The 23,190-nt window shown below is 41.7% G+C and overlaps 1 protein-coding gene across 3 annotated transcripts in view; it reads right to left on the reverse strand.

Moving 5' to 3' along the window:
- The window catches only part of GRM3 (glutamate metabotropic receptor 3), a 147,489-nt gene that overhangs the window by 26,604 nt on the left and 97,695 nt on the right, over positions 1–23,190 (reverse strand). For all 3 annotated transcript variants that reach the window (XM_034765452.1, XM_034765443.1, XM_034765462.1), the window contains exon 3: positions 10,977–11,832. In XM_034765452.1, coding sequence (XP_034621343.1) covers positions 10,977–11,832 — 856 coding nt within the window. The remainder of the gene's footprint in view (positions 1–10,976; positions 11,833–23,190) is intronic.

Consider the following 23,190-nt stretch of genomic DNA (forward strand, 5'->3'; position numbering starts at 1 on the left):
TATACTCAGGTAAAGGAGAAAATCCCTGGAAATATTTATTTTTAGGAGGGAGTTCGCGAGACTTGACATTTTAGTGAAAGGGGTTCACAGGTTGTTAAAGTTTGGGAACCACTGCTTTAGTGCCTTGCTAAGTTGGGTCTTGGGTTAGTCAGTACCTTTTCTGTGGGATCTTTCCTGCCTTAGACATAAGATGTAGGAAATTACATCTAATATCATGAGGGGTTAAACCACCATGCAGGGAAACATCTTACTAATGTCCAAAATGCCTAGTCAGCCAGTTCAGATGTGAAGTTACACTATGCACACCAATGAATAACAATAGAGGGATGGTGAAATAAAAGATGCCCACTACTGCCTTTTAAGTTATTCGTATGTATCACATCCTCCCAGATGCAAAGCTGACAAGTCACCTTCCAATGCCATCAGAGTTCATTGGAGTCTCTTTTCCAACAACGCTGCAGATCCTGTTAATACTTCCGCATTCCTCCACTCCCAAAGATAGAGGGGAAACCACAATGCACAGATTTCCCTCCTCCACCCAATTTTTTGCTCCACTGAATGTTCAGCAACAGCAGGAGCAATCACTGGACTCAGGGGGAAAGACAAAAAGGGAATATTGATGTATTTCCCTGCATAAAGGTGGAAGCATAGACCAGCAAGAGGCAGAGGTTGAAAAACTGTTGTAGAGAACTTAGAAGGGTACTAACAACATAGCTTCCAAACCTATTGTGACACAACATATTTCTTTCAAAAAGAGTCTCAGAAGAGGATTTTTGTTCTTCAGGATACTGGAATTCCATGTGGAGACAGTCACTCTCTCTTTGTTCAAACCGTAGTGGTCCTTGCAAACCAAAAGAAGAAGCTTAACAAACTTCCCTGATAAAAATTTTTATTTAGCATTAACAAGAATCTCTTTTGTCATCATTCAGTGCTGATCAGCTGGAAGCAGGGCCGGCTCCTGGCACCAGCCCACCAAGCATGTGCTTGGGGTGGCACCTGGAGGGGGGCGGCACGGCGTGGCGCTCCAGCCCAAGAGCGGGGCCGCGACTGGGCTCGCCGCTCTCCCTGCGGCGCTCTGGCTGCCGGGGAGAGCAGAGCCGCAGCAGGCTCGCCGCCCTCCCCCGGCGCTCTGGCTGCCAGGGAGAGCAGAGCCGCAGCAGGCTCGCCGCCCTCCCCCGGCGCTCTGGCCGCCGGGGAGAGCGGAGACCCGGCCAGGCTCGGTGCCCACCTCTGCCGCGCTCCCCACGGGGTGGGGGGGGCGGCGGGAGGCTTTTTTGCCCAAGGCGGCAAAAAAGCCAGAGCCGGCCCTAGCTGGAAGGTGGCATTCTTTCCTCAGCACTGAATCGATGTCCCTAGTATGGGTACATGTATAAGACATTAAGCTGTTGGAGGTGTAACATTTTAGAGATGTATACACGTGAAGCCCTGGGCAAATTCCACTTGGGAATCAATATGGGGGAAATTCACCCCTGTGCAGAAGGCCAGTGCAGGGCATAAGTGCCACTTATGTCTCTACCCAGCCCTGAGAAATAGGCGTTAGGTAGGACTTAAGTGGGTGCATATGCCTTGTGCCAGCCTTCTGCACCAGGGGAAATTTCACCCATTGTGCCCACCTGAAATTGCTCCCAGTTCTATTGGGTATCCTACACTTCACTTCTTGTTGGGTTGTGGCCTAGAGAAGTACTTACATTTCCTAGGAACCTAGGAATTGCCACACTGGATCATTTCTATTGTCCAGTTAGTCCAGTAACTGGTTTCCAACAGTGGCAAGTGCCAGCATTGGTGGTGAGTGGAGGGACCAACATCCGTGTGGGCCAATAGAGTATGAAACTCCCATTGACTTAAAAGAGAGTTGTGCACATGCATCTGAGAACAACGATTCTAAAGTGGGATCTTTCTGGATAAAATGTACTATATAAATATAGCCACTGTGCTAAATTTAGAGGTGACATAAATGATTGCTTAGATTACATGTTGGCAAGTGGAAGAGTGGGCTTGAAGTCAGAAAAACAACCCACAGACAGGGATAAGGAGGTGCAAGATAAAGTGGGGTACAGCCCTGAGTATGTAAGTTACATCAATTTACACCCACTAATCAATGTGTAACTTCCACCATCATTTGTATGACTTCTGCATTTGGTCCTGTGCCATTATTCCTGTGTATTAAGGAATTGGTTGTTTAGGCCTTAGATGGCATGCTAATGAGCCTACAAGTTCCCTCTGCTTTATGCCCCTCACCCTTGAAGGCCCAATATTGCAGACACCATCTTTCTGGCTAGTTAGCAATGGACACGTTTCCCTTTGTGGCCCCATCAATGCTGCATATCAATTGACCAGATGGTTTGCTATTGACTTGACCTAAGACAGTCCATCCCCTTTCAGGACTCAGCATGTTCCTGGTCTCTGTTCCGTTGTTAGTGCAAAGTGTGGGAGAGGTCAGGTCAAAGAAACATTCCCATGTCTCCACCATAATGTGAGAAATTGCAACTGAAGGAACCAGCCTGTAGATGTTTCTTTTGCAAGCTCTCTGCTTCTGATCCCTGAGCTCAGCCTTTCCTTGGAGAAGTATAGTATGTTAGCTAGTCAAGTCCTTGTATAAAATATGATTTCATGGCAGGAAGAAAGGAAAACAAGGAAATGACTCTCAGGATAAAAGCTATGAAATATTATATTCCATTATTACCAATTTCTGCTAATAAAAATGCACTGATGCTAAACTAGACTCTGTTTGAAATGCTTTATACATGTTTAAAATGTGTATCAAACAAACAGAAAAAGAAAGACACATTGTCCAGATCCAATTTCTACTGACTATAGTGGGAATTGTGTGGGAGGTCAATTTCAGAACAATGATCCCACATAAAATATTCCTGCCTAGCCACTGTGTAGAGCTTGTTGCTTATTGAATTTGCTTTCAATAAATACAGGTTGTCTAATGGCTGGTTCTGAGTGTATACTACAGATGATCAAGAATTTTTCAATGTTTTTTTAATTTAAATAAATGCTGATTTGTTGAAACTAAAACTTCACAAATCAGAGTCAGGTTTGATGAATTTCCTGACTTGAAAAAATGTTGAGAAAAAAGATTTCAAAATTATTAAAATGTTTTGTTTTGACATTTTTGGAACAAAAAATTCTGGCTTTCTTGTTTGAAACAACATTTTGTTTAGAAATTTTAAATTAAATGTAAGCAAAATACTGGAAGTGAAATGAACTGTTTTGAAACTATTAAAAGGTCTCAATTGACCTCAAATGAAAACATTTTTCATTTTTGGGTTTAAAAACACTCGTGAGAGTTTGAGATTTTTATCCTAATTTAGGAAAAAATGTGAACTCTTGAAAATATTAGTAGGATGGGAAAACCATTTCCAGGCTAACTCGAGTGAATAGTTCAATGGAAGCATTCATAAACATTCACATGAATAATAAAGGTGAATTTGTTATAATAGGACTCCCAAACCTTTTTGTTCATTCTCCTCAAACTTCTATACAAGTGACTTTTTTATTCATAAGAATGTTGCAAAAAAATGAAAATCTTGTGAATATTTGCACAAATGTGTAGTTGTGCTAAGATTTGTGTTGGAAGTGTTTGCATGGCCACCTCAGAATTGCCTTGATTTCCCATCTCCTATTTTTTAAAGTTCCCGTTTTCCAGCCAGGGAACAGAAACAATGTCATGTGACTTCACTGACCAATCACACACTAGGAATAAGGAATAAATAATAACTAAAGACATAGTTGAAAGGAACGACAGATAGTCTGAAATAGATTCACATAAAATGTTCTGAAAATTTACAAATAACAAATGTCTGTAGGGTTATTCCTGATTTACACCAATACTTTTGAGATCAGAATTGAAGACGTTAAAATAATGAATATAAATATTAAACTATTTATAAAGTAAGAAAATTATATATTTAAAAATCTAAATATCCAACAAAAACATGCAAAAAAAAAATATATGCAAGACTACCTTTCAACCTGCCAAGGCTCACATGCAGAATGCAATGTGAGATGCAGACCCAAAATATGGGACATAAAAAACGATTCAGGCAGGAAACTTAAAATGCTGCTGGTGTTATCCTTTAGGTGTAAAGGTCCCTTTCCATAATCTCAGTTTCATGATGCTGCATTTCTGATGTAAATAATACCCATCTATAAAAGTGAGGAGACATTAAATTTGTGAATGACCAATGTTCTTCCAAATGAGCAGCATGGCTCTGTGTGCGGGGATGGTGTGCTAGCTGTATATGAGCACTAACAGATACAAATAAATCATCATCAACTCAAACGACTTATTTTCTGTGGACCTGATCCAAAGTCCCTTCAAAGTCAATAGGGTCTTTTGGATTTGCATCAGGTTCTTATGGAATAACTGCCCTCCATAAGAGGTGTACTCTTCCCAATCCCTGTGTATGCTGATATCATTCCTCTCGTTAACTATTGGAACAACTTACCAAGGGTCATGGTGGATTGTCCAGCACTGACCATTTTTAAATCAAGATTGGATGTTTTTTTCCCCTAAAGATCTGCTCTAGGAATTATTTTGGGGAAGTTCTAGGGCCTGTGTTATACTTGAGGTCAGACTAGATGATCACAATGGTCCCTTCTGGTCTTGGAATCTATGGGTACGTCTATACTTACTGGAGGGTCCGGCGGCAGGCAATCGATGTTCTGGGATCGATTTATCGCGTCTGGTTAAGACGCGATAAATCGATCCTGGATCGATCCCGGAAGTGCTCGCCGTCGACGCCGGTACTCCAGCTCGGCGAAAGGAGTATGCGGCATCGACGGGGGAGCCTCCCTGCCGTGTCTGAACCTGCGGTAAGTTCGGACTAAGGTACTTCGAATTCAGCTACGTTATTAACGTAGCTGAATTTGCGTACCTTAGTCCAAAGTGGGAGCTTAGTGGGGACCAGGCCTTTGAATCATCCTTATTTAATCATATCCATCACTGTCTTATTTGGAAGCCAGATTCTGCCACCCTAACTCCTATCAAATAGTGCCTTACTATACACATAACCCCATTGACTTCACTGTGACTACATGTAGAATGAAGTACAGAGCAAGTGTGGCAGCATCTGGCCCTTTTTACTGGGTTCATGATCCCAAATTAGATCGTAAACTCTATGGAGTAGGACACAGAGTCTGTCTCTTCTCACACACTGTGTTTATTCCATTTAAACTCAGTGGTGTTACTTTGTGTGGAATCAGACCTACTCCCTTTTCATCTATGTGTGACTGTTGTGCACATGTATGGTGCCACAGAGATAACAAATAATATAATCCCATTGAAATGCTTCTCTCTCCTCCTGCTCTGGAAGCCAATGAAGTTGCAGAAGTGAATTTAGTGATTTGAAGATGAAAAGTGCCAGATGAGTGTAGTTGCTAGTTTGAATCTCTTCTTTTGTGGAGTCTTTTGATATTTAGAATTTAGGATGATATTTGCCAGTGAAACAAAAGATGAAATAATAATAATAATTATAAAACATGCAGTAGGCAAAACATAGCAAGCCTGTGATTTAGGGAAATTAGGTTACTGAGCCTTCTGGCTCTCAGATATGTGATCTGAAAGCTGAGAACATTGTTCAGTTTTTCAGACATATGTGCAATGCTCAATAAACAGAGTGCCAAATTCTGCCCTCAGTTACACTCCTGAAAGGGCAGCGTATGCCCTAGAGTTTATAACATCGAAAGGTTATTTTATCAATATGGCCAAGGAAACTGACGAGAAGTCACGAACCAGGCAGAGAATATTTATATTTATATTCAGTATGTATTTTTGATCAGCTCAGCTGAAACAAGTTGTGGGAAATATAAATATTCAAGGGAAGGAAACTGAGATCAAGAGCTGTTTGCTGTATCAGAGACTTCAAAGTTCAGTCATCTAACTATGTTGCTATTACCATTTTGGCTCTGTTGCCGTGTTTGTGGTTTCTGCAGACTTTTTAGGAATGGAGGCATGCTGGGTGCTGTCCAACTGCAACATACTTCCCAGAGTCCTTTGAGAATTGTGAAGCACTGAGACGTATCTTTGCTGCTCAGTGTCTGTGTAAATGCTGCATTTTCCCTTCTTTGTGGAATAGGGGAGTTTAGTGTTCATGCCAGGCAGCAGGTTGGTGGCATCTGGAGACAGACGTACTTTGGCCCAGATCCTCAAAAGTATTTAGGCACCTAACTCCCACTGAAATCTGAGTGTTTGTTCATAAAGCAGATAGGGCATATGAATCATAAAATGTCAGGGGTGGAAGGGACTTCAGGAGGTCATCTAGTCCAACCCCCTGCTCAAAGCAGGACCAATCCCCAACTTTTTTTTTTTTTTTTTGCCCCCCTCAAGGATTGAGCTCACAACCCTGGGTTTAGGAGGCCAATGCTCAAACCACTGCGCTATCCCTCCCAATGGATCCACTGTATCTCAGCCTTGACTAGCAAAGACTACCTGAAAGGGTAAGAGGTTAGTTCAATCTCCAGTTCCATTCAATCCTTGTGCTCAGATTGTCTAGGAAGCTACCCATTAGTGCCAATTGTAATGGCAGTTTTTTATGATGGGACTGGACTAGTGGACAGACACCACCAATTCAATGTACGTAACCATTAAACTGCTATCCCATCATACGAATTTTTGGTTACCACTAACCTACATGTGATGGGACCTAGAGATGAAAGGGTATGGCATGTGCAATCCACTAAAGCATCCAGTCTCAGTGCTACAGTGCATAATACAAATGGCATGTAGGACTCTGTGGCTGTCACTTGGTTGCACACCATGGCCATTCAGAGCTTTAGGCAACAGCAAGCACTGTAGCCAGATCCTCCAACACCAACATCCCATGACTCAACTGACTATGCTACAGGGGACTGTGACGCAGGGACATCTGAACACTAAATATTATACTTCTGTTTTCAGGGGGGATTGTGGGGATTTTAAAGATCAGAAGTGGAGTCAGTCTTTGCCTTTATGGGACCCCAGCCAACAACTAAGGAGTGGGTAAGGGTGTGTGTATCTATACATATGAACTGGGCTTTGAGTTCTCCCATCCAATTACTCGCGGTGAGCATCTGGATATAAATTACTCTTCCCTCCATTCACACCGATGGAAGCGTGACATGAGAAATTGAGTTATCTCCTCCCTCTGCTCATGCTGCTGAAAAAGGTTAATGTGCAGTGATATTTAAGGCCCAAAGGGATCATCTAGTCTGACCTTCTGCATAACACAGGCCATACATCTTCCCTGTATTAATTCCTGCTTCATGTCCAACAACTGCGCTTGAACTACAGCAGATCAGAAAAACAGCCCATTTTGTTTTAAAAATTGCCAGTGAGGGAGAATCCACCACAACCCTTGTTAAACTGTCCAGTATTTAATTACTCTCACTGTTAAAAATTTGCTCTTAGTCTGCACTTGACTAGCTTCAGCATCCAGCCATTGGATAGTCTTATACCTTTGTCTGCTAGACTGAAGAGCTATTACCAGATTTCTTTCAGAGTAGCAGCCGTGTTAGTCTGTATCCGCAAAAAGAACAGGAGTATTTGTGGCACCTTAGAGACTAACAAATTTATTTGAGCATAAGCTTCCATGGGCTACAGCCCACTTCATCAGATGCATAGAATGGAACGTATAGTAAGGAGATATATATACATACAGAACATGAAAAGGTACAAGTAGCCATACCAACTCTAAGAGGCTAATTAATTAAGATGAGCTATTATCAGCAGAAGAAAAAAAACTTTTGTAGTGATAATCAAGATGGCCCATTTCAGAGAGTTGACAAGAGGTGTGAGGATATGGGGAAATAGATTCACTCTGTAATGACTCAACCATTCCCAGTCTTTATTCAAGCCTAAGTTAATGGTATCTAATTTGCATATTAATTCAAGTTCAGCAGTTTCTTGTTGGAGTCTTGTTTTTGAAGCTTTTCTGTTGCAAAATTGCCACCTTTAAGTCTGTTACTGAGTAACCAGAGAGGTTGAAGTGTTCTACTGTTTTTGAATGTTATGATTCCTGATGTCAGATTTGTGTCCATTTATTCTTTTGCGTAGAGACTGTCCGGTTTGGCCAATGTACCAATGTATATGGAATCATATATTCAAAAACCAGTAGGAGAACACTTCAACCTCTCTGGTCACTCAGTAACAGACTTAAAGTCACAGGAAAACCCTCTGACGTAGGCAAATGTGTTATGTTAATTTTACAGATGGGTAAGCAGAGCCTCAGAAATGATATACATGTCAGTGACAGAGTTAGGACTAGAATGTAGGAATTCAGATGTCTAGTCCTCTGTTCTAACCATTATACCATATACTAATTCCCCCATGCTGTGTTTTATCTTACATATTCCTGTTATGCCTTTATTGTTATGCTATTGTCATTGTTATGAATTGCATCTACATATACTGGTGGTATAAGTTACATATAGTCAAACTGGTATTAGCTGGCATATATGAAGATGCAACTTACAAATTTGTAAAAACTGGAAGTGTGTAATAAGGATCAATATTTGGGTCTTTACAGGGTGACAAACCATGAATACCGGTGGCCTACTTCTATGCCTGCAAGGCTTGTCCATCTGTACTACAGGCTTTCAGCACAGATGGTGAGGCAGTGTTCTCCCTAACAACTCTAAAGTATTCAATAACTATTTGTGTGTGTATTTCTGAATATGATTATCGTCCTTGTTACATTTCTTTCCTGATTCTTTTGGAGAGTCATGAACTATTAACAAGGCTAAGGAAACTTCAGCATTCAGACTCTGACTTGGCACTGGTATAAGTGATGGGTAAGTAAGTTCCACACCATCCTCCATCCCCATTGGGATGCATTTTTGGATGTGTCCTTTGGTGTGATTTTGTGTTGCAAACAATGTAATCCCAAATGCTGCTGCAATGATCTGCCCTTGAAATTCCCAGAATACAATGTGTGGTCTATACATGGAATGGATGCAGGTAGAATTTACATAGCCTGTGACAAGATGGAGCAACAAGCCTCTGATAGGTCTAAAGGGCAGCAGTGATAATGACATTTGCAAGTGGGTAGTCAAAAAATGCCAGGTAATTGTATTCTGAAAGCTTTCTAGTATCTGGTAGAGATTGTATTAATGTCACACCCAGAGCCTAACAGCAACTAGTAAAGATCATGGGTGAAATCCTGGCCCCATTGAAATCAATAGCAAAACTCCCCTTGGCTTCAATGGGCTAGCATTTCACCCATCCCAGTTTATAACTGAGAACTGACTCCAAAATAATAAGAATTAATCAGATCATACAGCAGGTGTAGCTCATTGTTTTTGATAATACCAATGAGACACCTCTGCAATAGAGCTGGTAGGAAATCTTTCGACAAAATGTTTTTTTCATCTGAAAATGCCAGTTCACTGAAACTGAAACTTAATGGGACAGGCTTGATTTCAATGAATTTCCTGTTGTGAGCAATTTTTGAAAAAAAAAAGTTGCAACATTGTCAAAACATCCCATTTTTACATTTTCAAAATGAAATGTTTTGTTTAAAAATTTAATTTATAGTATAAAAAAATCAAAATAATTTTTTTTTGATTAGCCTGAACCAATTTTTTTTTATTTTCAGTTAGCGAAAATGTCTAAGATTTCAACTTTTTGTACCAATTCAGGATGTGAAAATTTTTCAAAATCTCGAAAATGTTTGCAGGATGGGAAAACTGTTTCCCATCTCACTTTAATTTGTGATCTTGAATTTGATTGGGTAGCAGTTTATTAGTCTGTGATGTTAGACTCTATTAGTAGTATGTGAATTTAATTTCATAAAAGTAACTAGAGTTTAACATAAATGCTTGCTAATAATCTAAAGATTATGAATTCTGCATTCTCACTGGTGAGCTGTTACTTATCTGAGCCGTCTGACTGGATAGTGGAGCTAGTTAGATGAGTAACTGCACATTATTGGGAGTAAGGGATTCAAAATCTGGTTTAATTAACAAAATAAATAGAAAACATTCTGCTCACGTTAAAAGGGGGAAGATTTGTATTTCTCCCTTTCCATTAGATTTAAAACCTAAAAAGATATAACCACCATGTTATTTCCTGCTACACATAAAATAATAAATAAATAAAATGTAATCACAATGCATCGGGATTCTGTGTATATATTATCTATGTGCTTGTGTGCATGGTATTTACTGATGTGTTCAGGAGGGCATGAACTAACACGTGCAACTATCTAGTGGATGGCCCAATCCATTGTATGAACATTTCTAGGAACAGATTTTTGAAAGTGCTCATCTCCCAGCTACCCCCATTGAGAACACTTCTCATTCTCAATGAGAAATGCTGGCTTCTGCCGAACTCTTTTGAAAAACTCGGTTTCTCTCAGGCAAATTACAGCAGGGTGTTCCCTTTGCATCAAACAGGTCATCCAAGCAACTCACTTCAATAATTCATATAAATGTGAGTGTGATATATGTGCCTAGGGAGGGTGATAGACATATAAAACCCAGGAATTATAATATTGTACTTTCTATTTGTTTGCCCTATGGAACTACTTTGTCTTGTTATGGTGATACATTAATAAAAGACTAAACAGTGCCAGTGACAATGGTGAGGTCGGCAGTGAGCTACATTGTGAGCACAGCTTGTCCCCATGAAAACATCATTATCACATTATCCACCTTCTGCCACCTCCATATGTTAGTTTCACCCAGCTTTTTGCATTTTGTAAGCAATTTAAATGGCAAGATCTGTAGAGCCCGGCTTCAGTGAGGTCCTTAACAACGTGCATAGTCAATAGGACTTCTCACATGCTCAGTGTTATGTCTGTATGTAAGTATCTTACTGCATCGGGGACTAATGTAAAGAGTGTCTCTTTACTCTAGCACCTACCACAACGGGGCCTTGATCCCTATCATATAAGTGATAAATAATATAAGAATAATAAAGGTATTTAACTTTTCCAATCACATTAGCAAACATCACACACTGCATGCCACAAACAAAAGCTTTCTTTTACCTGTGAAGTTAACTTTCAGTAGGTAATCTTTATACAGCTTCTTGCCATCCAGAAGTTTCATGGCATCACACAGTTTGGTGGTGTTGGGGCACAGTGTCCGTTGCATTTTGTGCAAGGCGTGGGCCATCGCGTACACAGCATTCACCACAAACATGATCTTGGATTCCTGCTCGTAATTGGAACTGTTGATATTTAAGTGTTTGTCACAAGCTTTTCTGTGCGGCTTTCTGTTCTGGAGACTGCACTGGAATTTTTGCTCCCAAAAGTCCCTGAACCAGGGATTGCGATGATTATTATAAGGATTGAGGCTTTGGAAGTACCTGTCAAACTCTTTAACTGGGTGGGAAGCAAGTTCCAGGGTTATTGCTCCATAAGCTACGTGCTCGTTGCCCTTGACAACGCTCTCCTGGGCCCCCCACCCATCACTGGCGACCCACGTAAAGGAAACGTTGAATCGGTTAGCGGCAGCAATGAGCTCCCGAGAGTCATCGCTTCGCATGAAGAGCACGACCACCCTTGCGTTGGGTTTCTGGAGCAGCTCTCTGATCACGCTGTCATAGGACTTCCTGATATTGGACCTGCCAACCTTCTCTGAGGTGGCAATGCAGATGTTCCGGAGGCGAGCCTCCTGTTCAAAGGCTTCGATCCCTGTCTCTCCATAGTCTCCTTCTGAGGCAACCGTTGACACGTAGGTCCAGTTGAAGAACCGTAAAATCTCAGCCATTGCTTTTGCTTGATAGAAGTCGGGGGGGACCGTCCTTGCGAAATAATCATAGCGGGACTTGTCACTCAGCTTGGCACTGGTGGAAGCATAGCTGATCTGGGGGATCTGGAATAGCCTCAGCAAATTTGCAACCTGGAGGGAATAGGGAAAAGACACATTTTAATGGGTGGTAATTATGAATTTGAACCAAACATACCTATGAAGCACCAAACAATGGCTGTTGTAGTGTGAGTTGCCCTGGAGGAAATGGGGTATCTAGCAGAGGCTACAGGTCCACTCCTGTTTCTATCTCTGGTGGCATCAATGCACTGGAGGGATCCTGAAGTCCTGCTGCCCCATTCACTTGCCCCAAGTCCTTCTGGAGGCATAATGGACTTTATTCACTGCTGCTGCAAAAGGGCTGGCTCCACTGGCTTCAGTATAGCTGTGCCCATATACACCAGCCGAGAATTCGACCCAGTGCCACCAGGACCACTGTTTGGTTGGAGCATATCCAATCTTGGCATTTATACTGGTGGGACTGGAGTGTCCTGTCCCGGCACAGTGTGATTCGGTTTTTCAAGGGCCTAATTAGGCATGTGACTGAATATCCCATTAGGCTCGGAGCAGCCTACAAATGAATTTATACAAAGCCTCCTCCTCCAAAGAAACACCTCAAGCCCCTCCTGTTCGGTGACACGCTCCAGTTGCTGTGACAACCTCCCACCCATCCCCTTTCTTTACTGTATTGTGCTCTTTGTTCTGTACTGTTCTAGTCAGTGCCCCCCGCCCCCCAGGGTGGTGACCTGTTATTTGTTTGGCATGGCTCTCCAACTATACAGTGCCATGTTCTCCTACAGTGCTATATAAATAGTAAATAATGATAATAATCCCTAATTGCACTTGCTAGGAGATTTATGTTGTGCAATGTACTGCTTTTTTACACACTGCCATTTCCCTTGCTAGTGGGCAGTTATTACACGTAAATGTGTTTCTATCAATCTATCCAGATCATACAGGTAGCTATGAAACAGTGTTGCTCTTGGGTCATATCTGGAAGGAGAAGAGGAAAGATATGTTCTTCTTTGTTTCCATTGTGATGTTACACTCCATATGCTTTATGAATACATGCTTTGAATGTGAATATAATGTAACTGGAATATGCTTTATGCAAAAGGTCTCTTATAAGGTATCATTACAATGCTTATAATCTACGGAGTGTGTTCATCCTATTTGTATGCATATATCATTCTTGTATCTGAAGCTAGAAATATGAAGTATAACTCCGAGGTTGTATTGTAATTATGCAAAGTGTGGGCCATTAATGGTGGCTTAGAATCTTGATGGCTCCCATTGACTAGGACAATTGGTTGTACATGGTTTATTTACCTGCAAGCCTTCCTGTATACGTGTAGGGCAGCCCAGGAAGAATGGAGGCTGGGGTCTCACAGGACATGTGACCATGTCACATGATACTGAAATCCATCTTAAATCTGGTACTTTTCCATTTAGAAAGAGGGGTGGGTACCCAGAGAGACAAAAGATTCCGGCCTTGTGCCAAAGCTATAAGAGGGGGTGGAACAGAACAAAGGAGGCTTCCAGTCATGAGCAAACCCCTAGTTTCCACCGAAGATGACTGCTGGAACTAACAAGGACTGTACCAGGGAAAGGATTGGGCCCAGACTAGGAAGGAGTCTAGTCTGTGAAAGAAGCTTATTGGAACATCTCTGAGGGTGAGATTTTACCTGTAATCAGTTTCTTAATGTATTAGGCTTAGACTTGCGTGTTTTTGTTTTATTTTTCTTGGTGACTTACTTTGTTCTGTATGTTATTACTTGAAACCACTTAAATCCTACTTTTTATACTTAATAAAATCACTTTTGTTTATTAATGAACCCCAGAGTAAGTGATTAAGACCTGGGGAGCAAACAGCTGTGCATACCTCTATCCGTGTTATAGAGGGTGGACAATTTATGAGTTTCCCCTGTATAAGCTTTATACAGAATAAAATGGATTTATTTGGGGTTTGGATCCCATTGGGAGCTGGGTGTCTGGGTACTGGAGATAGGTGATTTGCTGAGCAGTTTTTGGTTAAAGCCTGAAGCTTTGGGGGTGTGGACCAGACCTGGGTCTGTGTTGCAGCAGGCTAGCATGTCTGGCTCAACAAGGCAGGGTTCTGGAGTCCCAAGCTGGCCTGGAAAATGGGCTCACAGGTAATTTCAGCATGTCAGGTGACAGTCCCAAGGTGGTCTCTGTGACCAAACCCATCACAGCTATGTCTTGCTGGTCAGTTGCAATGGGTCTCATGTGACTGAAAGGGGGTAGATCTGTTTCCACTGTGCGCTAGTAATCTTGAATAAACCAAATTTAAAGTTCTAGTATAGCCAGTCTTGGAATATGGCCCAATAAAAATGTTAGAAGAATTTTCCTAAAGCAAATCATACCAATTAAATCTAAATAAAAAATGGTATAACCAAGTCACTTCAGATTTTGTCCCCAAGTTGTCTTCTGACCACAGACCATAGCAATCCTAGGCTATTGTCTCTTACTGCCCCACCACCACCACCTTTGAAAACTCTCTTGGGCTTCCTTCGTCTTTGTGAATCACCACCCTGCATCTACTCCAGACAGTAAACACAGGCCGTCTCTGTGGTAGCACATGAATTAAATCTCTGTCTACAAAATCCCAGAGGACAACCTTAACCACAAGACTAGTCATCCCTCTTTTACAAATATCCTTACTCTAAATTTCTCAAAAGTCCTCTGCACCTGAGAGATTTTTACTCCTGTTCTTTTTTTAGATGGGACAGAACACCACACCCAGGAGGTGTGTGGGTTACATACTTCCCCTAGCTGAGGCAGCGCATCCTAAGCTTGAGAGTCTTCCCAGTTGAAATCCCGGACAAGCCCCCACTTGTAACGCCGATAGACCCCAGTCACCGGCGGATAGAATCGAACCGGGAACCTCTAGAGCTTAGTGCATGAGCCTCTATAGCATGAGCTAAAAGCCAACTGATTGTTAGCTAAGGCGGTAGAGCAGACTCACTTTCTCTCTCTCTCTAAGTGGTCTTGGTGCCACTAGATGGGACAGAACACCACACCCAGAAGGTGTGTGGGTTACAGCTACCCTGTGCGGGCATCGAATATACCATGGCACTTTTGGCTAGAGACGGGGTTTGCTCTAATGTCTTTGGTCAAAAATTCCCCTTTTCTTTATCACCAACATACTGTGCAGTGCTCGGTTATATGTAAATACATGTATATAATTGGAAAGCATTGTGGGATACTTTGGTACGAAAAATGCTACAATAGTGTTATAATATACAATTGCTTTACCATGTGTCAGGTCACATTCAATTAACATATGAGACATCTTGTTAGATAACACTACTTCCACTGAGAATCTCATAGCGCTTTACAAACCTTAATGAATTTAGCCTCACAGCACTCCTGGAACGAAAGGTAGGTACTAGAAATTACATTTTACACAGGCAGGGTAAGTAACTCGTCCATGATCTCATGGTGAGCCAGTGGCAGAGACAAGGACCCAGGTTTTCTAAGAAACAGGCACAGCTGCCAATATACCTTCCAAGTAGCTTTTAAACTGTTTTGTTTGCGGTGTTTTCAGGGGCATATGTAGGTCAGACTGTGGCCAGCAAACACATTTATCCCTGTATGCAATGATAATGCCTTCAATTACTTTTCATGTTTGGCCTTTTCATGCTATTTTTCTTCATCCAAATATATATATATATTTAAAAGTGTGTAGAGCCCTATATTTTGGTAGTCTGGCCTGAGCTTGGCGCTCTTTGCTGTGTCCCATACCAGACAGCATAACACTAGGCCACCACTGGAAGGGTTAATTTAATTTCCATGTGTGTAGACATACCCGTGCCAGGTCTGATCAAACCAGTGTGCTAAAGGTAGAAGTGTAGCCACAGTGGCACAAGTAGCGAGAGAAGCTAGCCACCTGAGTATGGAGCCAGCATTTCCGATGGGATCTTATTCAAGGCTGCTGTAGCTACAGTTCAAGGTCGATCAGCGTTAATGTGGGAATGTCTGCTCACGCTGGAAAACACATGCAGGCATATCTGCCGTGCAGTCTGAGCCTGTGCCTCAGTTCCCCATCAGTAACATAGGGAAAATAGTACTTCACAGGTGTGTACACTAAAGTCTGTGAGACACTCAGATCCACAGTAATGGGGGCTCTACAAGTACCTAAGATAGAAAGGTGGCTTAGGGTTATCTTCTCTCATACGTTTGGGTTCTGCTCTGTGCACAGCTCACCTGGACTAGAGGATCTTGTCCTGAGAGCATAACAACAATGCACGAGTGTTGCTGTTCCAATTTAATCATTGAACTATAACTTCAGTATCAAACACACAGAGCCAGATGCTGTTAAGTTACTTAGGAGTCCCAGCCCGCCCCGTCCCATGTACAGCATATGAATTACGCAGAGGAATGAAGGAGCAATCAGCTGTAACTAAATCTCTATAACGTTGGTTAAGTTGCTTATTGTTGTCCATTAATGTATGCCATCTAACAACATTCCTGCCAAAAGGGAATAATTAAGAAAAAGCAACCCCACAAACAAAGAAAAATGCCTTTATTTAGTGTTTTCTTCTGCCAGAAGTCTTAGAAATTAAGCTGTAAACATCTAGCTACATATTCACTAGCGGCCATTATAGCCCTCTAGATAGGCAATGTCTTAAACAGCATCATGACATCACCTGGGAAATGTACACCAGGAATCAAGGGGTCCCTTCAGAACAAACAGCCTGATTTTGATCTCATTTGTCCCATGTTTACACAATTGTCTTCAATGGAGATAGAGGTTTACCTGAGAGATGTATCAGGCCCAGCTAACTTATTTGTATACAAATATCCCCAGTAATTAATAAAAAGGAGGAGGATGCGGGGAGAGAAAATATTTAATGGAGGAGCAGAACTGTCTCTAACCAGAATTTTTTGTCCCTGTGATAACACAGTGAGTCTTTGCATATGCGGCCTGCAGCCATTTAACCTCAGCCAGTGATGGTGTCAGCTCGTGTAAGCTGTCAGCACATCAATAAGAGACCTTCAAGGAAAACCTAGATGTTTGTGTGAGCAATTAGTAGGGGAGATCCTTCACTGGGAGTCAGCAGTCTGCCTATGCCTAATGCGCACCATGTCTGGAACACGATGCCCCTCTGTAGTTGTCAGCAGCAGGGACTGATTCTGGGACTTCTGGATCTTAAAGCATGAGGCTCTCCTGCATGAGCTAAAAGAATTGCTTCTGTTAGTCAGGGGTGTATCAGGCTCATCAACCTCTGTCTGTGGCTCAGGCACCATTGCAGGGGGCCAATGGGCCACACGGAGTATGTGTGAGTTATGCCAGGGTAGCCCTGCCTTGTTCACATCAGGTTTGGCAGAATTTGATTTTTATTCTTTTATCATTTCAACAGATAATATCAATGCTTATTTTAAGCATCTTAATTTTTTAAATTGATTTAAATTTTCCCTGTTGTGAGAAATTATGGAGGAGGGTCAAAAACTGGGGCAGACCAGACATTAGTTATTCCATGACTGTACACACTGAGATTCAAAAAGTTACGGGTTGATCACCATGAAGACATAAACTGTCAACATCATCTGTCGCAATATGCAAAGTAAAGAGCCTTAAATCAAACTCTAATAATTTCTCATGCAGTATTTTTCTTACTGTGTGTATCTGTACATTTCGATTACTATTGATGGACATAGTTTTTCCTTCAGTTTGTGTTTGTATGGTGAAATTGACCTTTTGATTGACATTTACCAATAAAAATTGAATCCTTCCAAGCCCATTCAAAGCGCAGGTCAAATCTTAATAGACTGATTGTCTCTTGGTTACCTCTCCTCATTCATGGCACTGCAGATCACCTTGCCTCCCATTCATGACTGCATGCACCATCTCCATTCCCATTCACAATCATATAATTCCCCTATGACAACTGCAGCAAATGCTTATCTGGAAAAGCACTGCTAGGAAATAATTTAGGCTGTAATTTGCAAAGGAGCCAAAGAGAGTTAAGCAAATCCACTGGGAGCTAGAGTCCAACTCCCTTAGGCAACTTTGAAATCCGATCCTTTTTATCTTAAAAAAATAATAATTTAGAAACAAGGAGAAGGAGCCAGCACCACGTGTCTAGTCAGCTGTCTGTAAACCACAGTTTGGGAAACTGATCCATGCATATTTAATGCTCCCATAATCATGATAGCTACGTATGAAAGCAGTAGCTTGGTGTTATGGGTACTGTGCTGTTTGTGGTATTCAGGGATTACTCACTGCTTTTTTCTGTGTGTGGTTCCAACTGGCTGAGCGTAACAATAGCTTCATAGCGTCCTGCCTAGACTCTCTGTCTGGGAAGCTCAGCCCTTAAAGCTACAGTTCCCAATACCACACGGTTGAATGTACTGATTGTTGGATGATCCACAGAACTGAGATCACATGTGGTCAAGAAAGCTCCACAGTGCTTTTTTGTATGTTGTTAATTTCATTTTCATGGCTAAATTACAGTTTTGTAATACTTATCATCTATGTATCTATTCGAATTACATCCTGCCTATTTTCCAGTGGATAACAATAATCTTTATTTCCTGACAGCCCTAACTGCTCACAGCAGCCATACCCATTGCTGATGTGGGCTGCCACAGTCTGCATGAATCATAGAATCATAGGACTGGAAGGGACCTCGAGAGGTCATCTAGTCCAGTCCCCTGCACTCAAGGCAGGACTAAATAGTATCTAGACCGTCCCTGACAGGTGTTTGTCCAACTTGCTCTTAAAAAACCCCAATGATGGAGATTCCACAACCTCCCTAGGCAATTTATTCCAGTGATAAACCACTCTGACAGTTAGGAAGTTTTTCCTAATGTCCAACCTAAACCACCCTTGCTGCAATTTAAGCCCATTTCTTCTAGTCCTGTCCTCAGATGTTAAGAAGAACAACTTTTCTCCCTCCTCCTTGTAATGACCTTTTATGTACTTGAAAACTGTTATCATGTCCCCTCTCAGTCTTCTCTTTTCCAGACTAAACAAACCCAAGTTTTTAAATCTTCCCTCATAGGTCATGTTTTCTAGACCTTTAATCATTTTTGTTGCTCTTCTCTGGACTTTCTCCAATTTGTCAACATCTTTCCTGAAATGTGGCTTGCAGAACTGGACACAATACACCAGTTGAGGCCTAATTAGAGCAGAAGAATTACTTCTCATGTCTTGCTTACAACACTCCTACAAATACATCCCAGAATGATGTTCACTTTTTTTGCAACAGTGTTACACTGTTGACTCACGTTTAGCTTGTGATCCAGTATGACCCCCAGATCCCTTTCTGCAGTACTCCTTCCTAGGCAGTCATTTCCCATTTTGTATGTGTGCAACTGATTGTTCCTTCCTAAGTGGAGTACTTTGCATTTGTCCTTATTGAATTTCATTCTATTTACTTCAGACCGTTTCTCCAGTTTGTCCAGATCATTTTGAATTTTAATCCTATCCTGCAAAGCACTTGTAACATCTCCCAGCTTGGTATCATCCGCAAACTTTATAAGTGTACTCTCTGTGCCATTATCTAAATCATTGATGAAGATATTGAACAGAACTGGACCCAGAACCGATCCCTGCGGGACCCCACTCGTTATGCCCTTCTAGCATGACTGTGAACCACTGATAACTACTCTCTGGGAACGATTTTCCAACCAGTTGTGCACCCACCTTATAGTAGCTCCATCTAGGTTGTATTTCCCTAGTTTGTTTATGAGACGGTCATGCGAGATAGTATCAAAAGCCTTTCTAAAGTCAAGATATATCACATCTACCGCTTCTCCCCATCTACAAGGCTTGTTACCCTGTCAAAGAAAGCTATCAGGTTAGTTTGACATTATTGTTCTTGACAAATCCATGCTGACTGTTATTTATCACCTTATTATCTTCTAGGTGTTTGCAAATTGATTGCTTAATTATTTGCTCCATTATCTTTCCGGGAATAGAAATTAAGCTGACTTGTCTGTAATTCCCTGGGTTGTCCTTATTTCCCTTTTTATAGATGGGCACTATATTTGCCCTTTTCCAGTCTTTTGGAATGTCTCCCGTCTTCCATGGCTTTTCAAAGATAATTGCTAATGGCTCAGATATCTCCTCAGTCAGCTTCTTGAGTATTCTAGGATGCATTTCATTAAGCCCTGGTGATTTGAAGAAATCTAACTTGTCTAAGTAATTTTTGACTTGTTCTTTCCCTATTTTAGACTCTGATCCTACCACATTTTCACTGTCATTCACTATGTTAGACATCCAATCGCCACCAACCTTTTTGGTGAAAACCGAAACAAAGAAGTCATTGAGCACCTCGGCCATTTTCACATTTTCTGTTATTGTCTTTCCCCCCTCATTGAGTAATGGGCCTACTCTGTCCTTGGTCTTCTCTTGCTTCTAATGTATTTGTAGAATGTTTTCTTGTTTCCTTTTATGTCCCTAGCCAGTTTGATCTCGTTTGGTGCCTTGGCTTTTCTAATTTTGTCCCTACATACTTGTGTCATTTGTTTATATTCATCCTGTAATTTGACCAAGTTTCCACTTTTTGTAGGACTCTTTTTTGAGTTTTAGATCATTGAAGATCTCCTTGTTAAGCCAGGGTGGTCTCTTGCCAGACTTCCTATATTTATTACACACTGGGATGGTTTGCTCTTGTGCCCTTAATAATGTCTCTTTGAAAAACTGCCAACTGTCTTCAATTGTTTTTCCCCTTAGATTTGCTTTCCATGGGATTTTACCTACCAACTCCCTGAGTTCGCTAAAGTCTGCCTTCTTGAAATCCATTGTCTTTGTTGTGCTGTTCTCCCTCCTATCATTTCTTGGAATCGTGAACTCTACCATTACATGATCATTTTCACCCATGTTGCCTTCCACTTTCAAATTCTCAACCAGTTCCTCCCTATTTGTCAAAATCAAATCTAGAACAGCCTTCCCCCTTACTAGCTTTCTAAAAATTGTCTCTAATACATTCCGAGAACTTGTTGGATAAGCTGTGCCCTTATTTTCCCAACTGATGTCTGGGTAGTTGAAGTCCATGATCACCACCAAGTCCTGCGCTTTGGAGGATTTTGTTAGTTGTTTAAAAAAAGCCTAATCCACCTCTTCTTCCTGGTTTCGTGGTCTGTAATAGACCCCTACCATGACTTCACCCTTGCTTTTTACTCCTTTTATCCTTATCCAGAGAATTTCAACAAGTCTGTCTCATATTTCTATCTCAACCTCAGTCCAAGTGTATACATTTTTAATATATAAGGCAACACCTCCTCCCTTTTTCCCCTGCGTATCCTTCCTGAGCAAGATATACCAATATTCCAGTCATGCGTATTATCCCACCAAGTCTCCGTGATGCCAACTATGTTATAGTTATGTTTATTTACTAGCATTTTGAGTTCTTCCTGCTTATTCCCCATACTTCTCGCATTAGTATACAGACATCTAAGATAATGATTTGATTGAGCTGCAGTCTCTGCAATACTGCCACCTTTAAAATGAGCTAGTGACCCAGCCAGGAGGTGATGAAAGCTCTGGTTTCTGGGTTCAGACCTTGGAGGAACCAGTCGAGCTTCCTAGTGAAGGAGAAATAGAAGAAGCAATTTTTTTTGTCACTGACCCTTCTTTGTAAGTATTGAGAATCTGTAATTCATGCTATTTTGATTGGTTACACAGGTCACATATTCTTTATGGTCTCTGATTGGATGGCTGTAGATTTTTTTGTTTGTTTGTGAAGGGGATAAGTTTTCAGGCCATACGTCCTCTTTTCCCACTTTTGCTGGCAGACTTGCATGGTTGAAGAGATCTGTCAGTCAAGGAGAGAACACCGCCTTATCACCACAGTCTCTCTCTGAATTTCCCTCCCAGAATTATAACAGTCATTTAGGCAGTAAAGGAAGACCCCCATTCCTAGGTATAGATGTGGGGGCTCTTAACAGGTTCAGTGATATGCCCCTAATCATTCCCCAAAGCCTGGTTGCTACATGTCGCAGTTGTACTGGGCCTAGCAAAAAGTTCTACGCCCTGAGATGAAGGCAGCATAGAGAGGCTGCTCTGACATGGTTCTGCCACTAAGGCTAGGTCTACACTACCCGCCTGAATCGGCGGGTAGAAATCGACCTCTCGGGGATCGATTTATCGCGTCCCGTTGGGACACGACAATCAATCCCCGAATCGGCGCTCTTACTCCACCAGCGGAGGTGGTAGTAAGCGCCGCCAACAGAAAGCCGCAGAAGTCGATTTTGCCTCCGTCCTCACAACGGGGTAGGTCGGCTGCGATACGTCGAATTCAGCTACGCTATTCACGTAGCTGAATTTGCGTATCTTAAATCGACTCCCCCCTGTAGTGTAGATGTACCCTAAGGAAGGGCTTAATTCAGAAATAACTTTCATGGTTGTATCCCAGGAAATGTTATGGATTTGCAGCGTGGAGGCATTTTCTGGCAGGATCGAGCTCTATATTGTTGTGGAAATACCTATTGTCCAATATGGAAATGCACAGCATATAGTCCACTTAAATCGATGTCTTTATACTCCTAAGAAAGAAACCTTGGTGGTAGGGTGAATGGATCTCATTCCTACATTAAAGACAGCAGGTCGGTCCAGTTTTCAAAAGTGGATGTGAATCTGGACATACAAATCCAGTATCTGGACACATGAATCACCACTTACACGTGTAAATTCCTGTAAATGCTGACCTGAGTGTCTAAATGTGGCATTTGGACATAGTATTAAAGTGCCCACATATGGAGATTGGGCTCCCCTTTCCCCCCTTCACTTAAAACGGAACTTAACATAGACTCTTTAATGATCACTACATTAAAAGTATGTCAAAAAATCCTGCTGTAGATTAGCTGAGACCAGGATGTCTGTCTCATTTAAACTAGAGCTAGGAACCAACCAAGCCCTGACGTGAACATCCCTGAACTTTGGAGAATCCATCTCCAAATCTGGATGAAACTCTGGGTCCAATCCCAAACCTTAAATCATGCAAACTTATGCAAGTAGTTCCATAGACTGCAATGGGTTTGCTCACATGAGTAATGAAATATTAACCTCCTGGGTAAGGGCTTTCCAGGATCAGGCTGTGTGTGGATTGGGCTCATTGCTAATGTATATACAGCATCTGAAGACTAATTATACCAGTTTTCATTAATGATAATTAAGTCTGACCAAGAAATTAAGCATTTCACATTCTCTTGTAGTTTCTACTATCTGCAAAAAGTGCCTGTTGTGTACACTGGCTCTGGGGGACATATGCTTATTGCTGACTTACCAAAGAATTCTCTTTCCTGAGTGGAAGGATAATGAAAGAAGCAGAAATTTGACAGTGGGAGCACCGTGAAGTGATTGGGCAGACAGCTGTCCAGACAGAAATCTAGGGGGGGAGGAGGGGAGGTTCAGAAATACAACAGCAAATTCACAAGACACAAAAGACAGAAATGTTTTCCTGTCTGAAAGGGCTCTGCACA

Source organism: Trachemys scripta, chromosome 1 (genome assembly GCF_013100865.1).
Source record: "Trachemys scripta elegans isolate TJP31775 chromosome 1, CAS_Tse_1.0, whole genome shotgun sequence".
Classification (NCBI taxonomy): domain Eukaryota; kingdom Metazoa; phylum Chordata; order Testudines; family Emydidae; genus Trachemys; species Trachemys scripta.